Source organism: Vigna umbellata, chromosome 3, assembly GCF_029865625.1.
Source record: "Vigna umbellata cultivar VRB3 chromosome 3, Vumbellata_1.0, whole genome shotgun sequence".
In the NCBI taxonomy this organism is placed as follows: domain Eukaryota; kingdom Viridiplantae; phylum Streptophyta; class Magnoliopsida; order Fabales; family Fabaceae; genus Vigna; species Vigna umbellata.
Window position 1 is genome coordinate 57,299,367 of NC_142167.1, and position 8,448 is coordinate 57,307,814.

General features: G+C 34.2%; 2 protein-coding genes across 5 annotated transcripts; both read right to left on the bottom strand.

Moving 5' to 3' along the window:
- Positions 1 to 1,111: 1,111 nt before the first annotated feature.
- LOC124822920 (protein phosphatase 2C 57) lies at positions 1,112 to 5,320 on the bottom strand. 3 transcript variants are annotated; one of them, XM_088108239.1, is made up of 11 exons: positions 4,924 to 5,317; positions 4,152 to 4,280; positions 3,961 to 4,063; positions 3,634 to 3,744; positions 3,071 to 3,150; positions 2,923 to 2,976; positions 2,249 to 2,365; positions 1,820 to 1,874; positions 1,689 to 1,721; positions 1,550 to 1,596; positions 1,112 to 1,397 (listed from the first exon to the last, which is right to left on the bottom strand). In XM_088108239.1, exons 1-11 carry the CDS (start codon positions 5,229 to 5,231, stop codon positions 1,274 to 1,276), a joined length of 1,161 nt encoding a protein of 386 aa, XP_087964365.1. In that variant the 5' UTR covers positions 5,232 to 5,317; the 3' UTR covers positions 1,112 to 1,273. The 3 variants fall into 3 exon arrangements, with proteins under 3 accessions (XP_087964365.1, XP_087964364.1, XP_087964366.1); XM_088108238.1 differs by having other exon boundaries at positions 4,152 to 4,292; XM_088108240.1 differs by lacking the exon at positions 2,249 to 2,365 and having other exon boundaries at positions 4,152 to 4,292; positions 4,924 to 5,320.
- An 806-nt stretch (positions 5,321 to 6,126) lies between these two features.
- LOC148203077 (protein PLASTID TRANSCRIPTIONALLY ACTIVE 7-like) lies at positions 6,127 to 8,448 on the bottom strand. 2 transcript variants are annotated; one of them, XM_088108671.1, is made up of 4 exons: positions 8,332 to 8,448; positions 8,198 to 8,245; positions 8,062 to 8,121; positions 6,127 to 6,890 (listed from the first exon to the last, which is right to left on the bottom strand). In XM_088108671.1, exons 1-4 carry the CDS (start codon positions 8,374 to 8,376, stop codon positions 6,540 to 6,542), a joined length of 504 nt encoding a protein of 167 aa, XP_087964797.1. In that variant the 5' UTR covers positions 8,377 to 8,448; the 3' UTR covers positions 6,127 to 6,539. The 2 variants fall into 2 exon arrangements, with proteins under 2 accessions (XP_087964797.1, XP_087964798.1); XM_088108672.1 differs by having other exon boundaries at positions 6,127 to 6,875; positions 8,332 to 8,444.

An 8,448-nucleotide genomic window follows, 5' to 3' on the forward strand; every position in this document is an offset into this window, starting at 1 on the left:
GTAGGCTTTTCAATCCAGTTTTAATGTAAAGACTGTTTGTGATTACTGTTAATTGTAATTAATTCTGAATTACAGTGATTACTGTATTTTGGGATGTTACAGAGAGTAACATTAAATAAAATAGTAAAATATCTGGTTAAGTTGCGATTCATTTTGTTTACTCATTTGACAAACATCAACGTCAAAGAATTTGCAATTCCTGTGGCTGACAGCGTTTGAAAAAGAAGTTGATTAATAGATAAAAGAAGGAAAAAAAGTTAGGTTCATGATGTTTCTAATTGTGCACCTCCATACACGCATTTTTGGTGGTAAACATTCACAATGACATCACATATTTATCTTCCTTAATTTTGGTCAAATAATAGTCAATTTTAAACTTAGTGTGCCCTACTTACCCAACACGTTGAAACCTACCATTTGTCTCATAACCCACACAAACTCCATTTCGACTTTGCAATCATGCTAATTCCTTCAACAATTTACTAAAAATATCAGAATCCAAAGTTCTGAAATTAGAACAAAAATCTAGGCTATAATTTTTATATGCATTACAGCAAAAAAAAAAACTAAATTTTTGCGTGTGTTCTTAACTGAATTACAGCCAAGCTTTGTGTAAGTATGAAAATCCAAAGTTGTGAAATTAGAAAAACCCTTTTGCCTATCAAATTGGATCAAGTTAAACGACACAAAAGAAAATCTAAATTTAGATAATTTTGCTGTCTTACAGCAGCCTAGCTTTGCAAAATAAGATTTTTGGCCATACAGTGTAAATACTGTAGGATCCTTGTAGAAAATTTTAAGAGTCAAAACAGATACTTATATTGCTTTGTGTTTAAGAGAATATTTTTGAGTAAAAAGTATTATCTGGGTAATTAGTTAATAAACAACCAAAGTGCTTAAACTGTTCATTTTCAACTTAAAGAAGTCAAACCTCATTTAGATGGTGTAATTAAGAATATAATCCTGGTCATTGTGGTTCAGTTTCAAAGGTCTTCAGAAAATAAGAGAGTGTGGTATCAAATTTAGGTGGAATGGAAGAAGCAGTTGATCCACTTGCACAAGGGACAAACCATGCAAAGTTATAACTGAATTTTGGAATTAGAATAAGATGAATCCTTAAAAAACATGTTTATTTTAACAATTCCTTGGTGTCCTAAACCAAGTAGATTCTAAGCTGTGAGGCATGTACAATTAAGATAAATATTATGCAGGCAATAAGTTCAGAAGTATATATATGTCTGTTATATGTACATGACTGGTTGTATTTTTTCATCTATAAAGAAAGCTGTGATGAAAACCAGATTCCAAAAGACACAATTCCAATGGTAGCAAGAGCTTGAACCAGCTCAACTATAGTATTTTTTTGCTCCAGTGGCACATTCTGCCAGTCTGTCCTCCTGAAACCACTCAAAATAAGACACAACACAATCAATTACGGGTACAAAGTCAAATTTGGTTAACAAAAGTTAATTTATTTTATGTCAATGATATTTATAAACAAACACCTATGCAACAATTTCAGCTTAAATATAATTTTCTAAATACATACCCTAAATCTGCAATTATAATGCTCACATTATCCTGTGTACGTCGGTCCTGCAGAGAATATATTACGTTACTATAAACTTTGAAGTGGCAATATAATAAGTTAAAAGATGATAACTGCCATGAGATTTGTAAAAACTTACCAAAGCGGCTTCTGCAAGCGATTCACATGCTAGCTGAATTTGAAACAGGAGAAAACAAAATATCATAGCTGCAACTACAATGGCTTACTGATACTAGCGTTGTGGTTTCAAATATACAGCAGTGTGCATACCTGAATGTTTCCATGATTTCGTAGTTGATCCCTAACTAAAGAAACTGCTTCTGAGCTGCAATTGTAAGAAGATTGTGAAGTAATTTCTTCAAACCAAAGGATTAAATATGTTTTTAGTCTTAAACTTGAACCTGAAATTAAAATTTATTCATGTCTCAAACTTTGATACATTTTAATTCTTTATTTTAAAAATAGATAATATAATCCTTTTAATTCTTTAATATTAATTTTTTGAATCTCTTAAATATCATTCAGACTCTCATTAAGGTGGAATGTATCAACTTGAAATATGTTTGAAAACCAAAATGTATCAAAGTTTGGATAAATGAATTCCAATTTTATGTCTAAGTTTAAGACTAAAAACCTATTTAACTCCAAACAAAAAACTACTAAGGTGGCACAACTGATTCAAGGAATCATGTAATAGACCTGCTCATGTAATCCCATAAGCCATCGGTTGCTAATACTACAAATTCTGCATCTGAGCCAAGAGCTACCTGATAAATATCAGGGTACGCTACAACCAAGTCATTGTTGAGCTGTACACTGTGTCGTGAAGGCATTCTTACGTTAAAATTTATAGTTTTGTTATAAAATTAGATAAAGGTAAATTTGAACGAGACAGTGCAACACAGTCTAAAAATATCATGTCCTCATTGTATTTTTGCAGAATCAGGGTAGAGCCAACAAAAATAGGAGCTTTATTCAGATGTTGATTATGTATTTCAGTAACAATCTGGACCACCAATTTTCTTTGTAGTTCTTGGAATGCAGGTTTAGACTTATTTTAATTCCACAAATCAACTTGAAGTAAAATTTGCTCCTTTTTATAAACTCTAATTTAGCTATATTTCTAGATAAAATGGAATATTCAATACACCTTTTACTTTGAGACGGTAAATACTTGTGATAGCATAACAGATTCAACAAATCTTACTAGACTTTGAGATTATCTTAAAATGTGAAATTAGGCCTAAGGTAGCCTACCAAAGCATATGAATCAAGGCAAACAACTTATCTCCATTCTTTTTATTGAATGCTAATGTAACACAAACCACATTGGAGAAAAAGTAAGGAACTTTAAGCCACATAAGTTTACCTACCGAGAGATGAACTTTGCTGACCATTTTCCTTCCTGAACTCCTTTTTGCAGCATCCTTTTCACACGCAAAAAGGTAGAAAAATCCTTTAGGTCACACTTTAGCTATGGTAGCTCAAAATGCATAATAGTGAAGAGATTAAGGACCGTACTCATTCTTCTTCGTTTTGAATCGCATGTCCCCAAATGCACGAGATACAGCAATGTCTCCACAAATTCTACCGTTGCTAATCTATAGACAACATATATCTGTGTTATCATTAGCCATGTAATGGGCGTTCATTCATAAAGAATGGTGATCAAGTGCACGAGGCTGCCCCCATTCTGCTGAAAAAACTTCAAAAACTTAAGAAAAAGAAATTGAAAACAGTTTGTTCAATAAAAGCATAGTTTGAAAATCTGAACTACAATTGAGCCTGAAAATGAACACTTAAAAACATCAACGATATTCGAAAGTGACAATTTCTTATCACATGGCATGCTATAGTTGGAAGAGACTACTACATCTGGTTTCCAACTATAAAACCACCCAGCATAAATAATTAAACTAGGAAAAAAAAATGGTAATATGCCCCACAAAACACTACTTAGTTCACATCCTAAGTTGTCAAAATTTTCAAATCAGAACTTTGGTTTATATTGTATAGAATATTGTCATATTGACTTGGGATGATGGTCAAGGTATGTAAAAGATGAAGGAACAAGGAAAACACACCCATCCACCTGCTTCTCTTATTCTTCTAATTTCATCAAGAGAAGTTTTGTTGCTCCCATATGGACGGTGAGGACTAGTCAGAACTTCTGCTTTTCCAGATCTGCATAGAACCTACAAGAATATAACAAGCTTAAGTACAAGTCAAGTAATTTTGAAGACATTCAAATCCCCTATATACCCTAAATGAAAGATGTATAAAAGAATAGTCCAAGTCATAGTTTTTTTCTTCATAATTCTATTACATTTCTTTCATGTGCAGAGAAACGTGCATAAAGAAGTCCATTTCTATATATCATCTTGGGACACATAAGGATAAATAATACATACCGCAGAAGAGTCACCGATATGTGAAATTAGAAGATCATCATCTCCGATGAAAATGGCAGTTGCTGTGGCACCTGATTCATCCTCCTCTCCATTCATTTCAAGCCTTTAAAAATCAAATACTACTGTCTAAAAACCTCTAATATAGTTATCACAAATATATAATCATATTGGAGATTAGTGCATTGCCTTACCGTTTTAATAATCTCGTGTCTGCCTTGAGAAATGCCTCCTGCAATGCTCCTTTAATGGCTTTGAAATCTTTCTCCACTAATAGTAATCCACCTTGTAAAGCTTCAACACACTCCTTGTACAGCTCATCCCTGTAGTTAGCACTTGGCACACCAAATCAACAATTCAGATTGTGCAAAGATTAAAGAACAACAATTCATTTACCAGACTCCATCCAGAATAATAGGAAACGCATATATCAGTACAGCGCAAACAACGATGAGTGCAAGGGCAGATAAACTTCCCTATGTTAGGATTGATGAAAGGGATCGAATGGAACAGAGTGAAACTTAAATGGAACGGAGTTTGATTGAAACGTGAATGCATTTTATCCCATTCAATCCAATTCCCCTCCTTTTCTTCCCCCTGAACTGGAACCATTCTCTTACTTTTTTTTACATATCATCATAAAAAGAAGTCCAAACAATATAATAGTAACTCATTCAACTTAATTTCAATTCACTCGATTTCATTCCACCCCAGTAGACACACTGCCACTCTCACTCCAAATTCACTCGTTGTGAACATCAACTAGAATCCTGAGCAAGTAATCATAGTAAACTATGTTGTGAAGCATTTCAATTGTTTTCAAGTAACCGCATCCTAATACAACCAAGATAATCATCACTTGACACCCCATTAATGGATATAAAAATGAGCAAGCAAAAGAAGCAACAAAACATGCATAGATGATACATACAAGACCTCACAGTAAAAATCAATGTGCTGAAAGACCTGAGGAACTCGACAGAAGAAAACCCTCCATGGCCATCGAAGACAGCGGCGAAAGAGAAGCCCTGAAGGCCATCGGGTCGAACAATGATGTCATCCTCCATCTCTTCGCGGAGACCTTGCAAGGCTATGGACCCCCATCGTACACCGGGCACCTCAGTTAAAGAAGATGGAGCATCAATGGCTATGGCAGAGCAGCAGCGGCCCCTGCTGGTGGTGCTGAAAGTGTTTCTCTGCGTGGTCTTAGAGGTGGAGCGACTGTGGATCTTGCACGAGAGGAATCTTTGCATGTGTGGAGTTGAGAGGGCCATGATGGAGGATTCGGACAGCGAAGGGAAGCAGAAGAAAGAAAGTGTTTTTGTGTTGAGTTTTGGATAGAGCGATATAGATAAGCGAGAGTTAATAGAAGCCTCTAACTGCTTTAACGGATTGGATTCTAAGATGGGATTAGATTCTTCACCAGCTTATTCAACGCGTGAAACCTTAAAATTTGGCCCACCCACAGCTGACGTGGCAAAACATGAACGTGGAACGTGATGGTCTGGTCCTACTCATGTAACACAAACACTAATGTCTGGAGTTTTTATTAGTCAAACTATAATACCTTCTTGTTTATTTCAACATGATGTGCGGTTGTGGTTAAGATCAGATAGAGTGTGGCTGGCGTTGGAGTCAACAAGCTAGCTACCATTTCACTCAGAACGACACCAAACTACAGAGATCAATAAATGAGGCACAAAATATTAAACTCCTAATGTGATGTTAGGTCTATAAAGATTATTTGTTCTTTTTTTTTTCTGCTAGAGATTTGTTTTTTTCTTTTGATGAATTTTTATTTGTTTCATATAAAATTTAACTGTGTTTTTGGTGTGATCTTTTAAATATTTTTTAATAATGTGTTAAGAAATTTTTTTTATCTTTTTCTGCAATATTAATTATGTTACTCTCTTTTTCATTCTGCGAAAATATATTAATGGATAGAAGTTTTTCCCCCAAAATGCGTATTTTTATTAATAGAAGGATAATATTGAGGAATCATAATGGTTGTCGAATAATATTTTCTCTCACCTAGTTGATTTATGATTAATATTGAAAAAATTTAAATTGTGGTGATACGGCTTAATAACAAAGGATTTATGTAAAGTGAAAATATCATAAAAAATTAATATAAATTATAAATTTTTGCGATAAAGAATGTCTAAGTGATGGAACTCAATAATAATAAATATTCATGTAAATGTATTCAATTTACAACTCACGTTTCATCATGTATATATTACAATATAAAGGTATACGCAAAGAGCTTTTTACTTACTTAACAAGAATTTGAAGTTCAATACACAAAGTAAAACAATTCCGGTAAAAAATAAAGTTAATATTTTTCTTCGTTCAAGAATACCAGTTCGCCTGATGCAGCCCATGCTAGTTCGAATCCATTTTGAACCTCTTAGATATGAGTAGAAAAATACCCTGTGATGCTATTTTATTTCGGTTTGAATGTCGCTCTGATTTGCATAGACACAGTAGCTAGTGTAGAAGGAAATAGCTTAAGCTAAGTGAAGAAAATATGTAAATTATTGTCCCTAGTTTAAGATAGCAGCACAACACTTCTTTGGTGCTCAAGTAAATTCTTCCCTCAAATAATGGGGTCCAGGCTGAAAATGATCAGGCTCATAATATGCCTCTGGCCTGTAAATTCCAGCATCGTTCATTCGGTTGCTCAAAACATGAAGAATGGCTTTCTTCTCACCTCCATACTCATCCCTGTTGTTCTCAACGTATTCATTGGCCTCAGCTGCTATCTCGTTCACAAATTCGAAACGATTGTCTTCTGATAACATTAACCTCTCTATGTCCAACGTCAACAGCTTTCCCTGTTCCCTAATCTTTCTCACCTGCTCCTCCAGGAAAGGAACGCGCTCCATTTTGGGTTCCATATACTCATCCTTCTTTATCTGCATCAAAATGAACTTTTGCTTAAACATTCAGAACAGTGACATATGATATTAGAGAAGACTGTGTGTCAATAACATTAAGCCCTTACTGAATAAGCACTTACCGGGTAAGTAAAACTTATAAAGAATATTATGTGATTGGAGAAAATAAAGTTAAATTATTTTTATTTATCAGATATTTTGGAGGGTCTATTCAAATAAGATCAAAACAGTATGAGCAGATCATTAACTATTTCCATAAGTTATCCCAAACACTTACATAATTACTTCAATCAAAAGATGAGTCCAAATAAGCTTTTCCGAACAGTGGCATAATTACTTTATATCATAAGTCAAAATAACCTTTTCCAAACGCATCAATTACAAGTGTTAATGTTCACCATTCTGACAGACTTAAAAAGCATTGAAGAAGCTTCATGTGCACCAAGATCGATCAGAAGATGAGTATGCATTGAGAGTTGAGACTAATATAACAGATATAGGGAGATGTGCAGTGAAAGCAAAATAAGAAAGAAACAGACATGGATTAAATTACATTAAATTAAATTAAATTGGCTTATATTTACCTCAGGAAATGAACAAAAGAAGTTATCCTTTGCAAACAATTACGTTCCTAAATAGTAAAATATGTGTAAATGTCATAGCGTTGACATCAAGCAATCATATGCAATGCATAAAAATCTAGACTGCTAATTCTACTTCACTTTTCCAAGCAGTCTACTTTCAGATCCTACAATGCAATAAATCAGTCTATGATAACCTCAACTCTCTCATCCATCTAACTAAGAAAAAGTTCAGAATGGTTCAACTTAAATCCTTATTTTATAGCAAATGAGCAACCATGAGTAAATGTTTACCATGATCCGACTCATCATGTTGCACTTAAAAGCAATACTCTTCGAATTGAGGTTGGTGGCCAAGAGAACCAAAAATACAAATTTATCTCACTCCTAACAAACCCTTTAGGCTAAATAAATTCAAGCATCTAACTAACACTTTGCACAACAATACTCCCACAACTGGGACTTTACATATAGAAAAAATTTTCTAAACTGGGAAACAAGTACAACGACACGAGCAAACCCCTTCATTTTCACCTCTTTCAGTTTAGGAATTTAGACAAACAGGTAAGAGGCAATAGTGGAAAACAATAATTGTAAGAAAGAGAAATCGGGAGCAAAGATACCAATTTTCTTCGTCTCCACACTCGTCGTCCACGACCCTCCTTTTTCATTTGAGGCATCATCTTGCAAAACGAACGAATCCATAAACAAGTTCAGTTGAGCACAAACAAAAATTGAAACTTTGAGAATTTCTTTTACCTGCGAGCTAATCCAGAGTCCCGAATTTCCACCTCTTAACTCCATCTTCTGCAAACAACAAAATGTATCTTAAAATCGAATTTCAGAAGATAAACTGAATTATACTATCAGCGGGAAGAGAAATAAGAAATTACAGGTAAAGCGGAAGAGAGAGTAAACGAGTTGATGGAGATAGCCATGGATGAGAGTAAACCCAGAGTGTTCTGCTTATCTGAACTAAAAGAAAAAACTTTATAAGAAAACTGTACTTT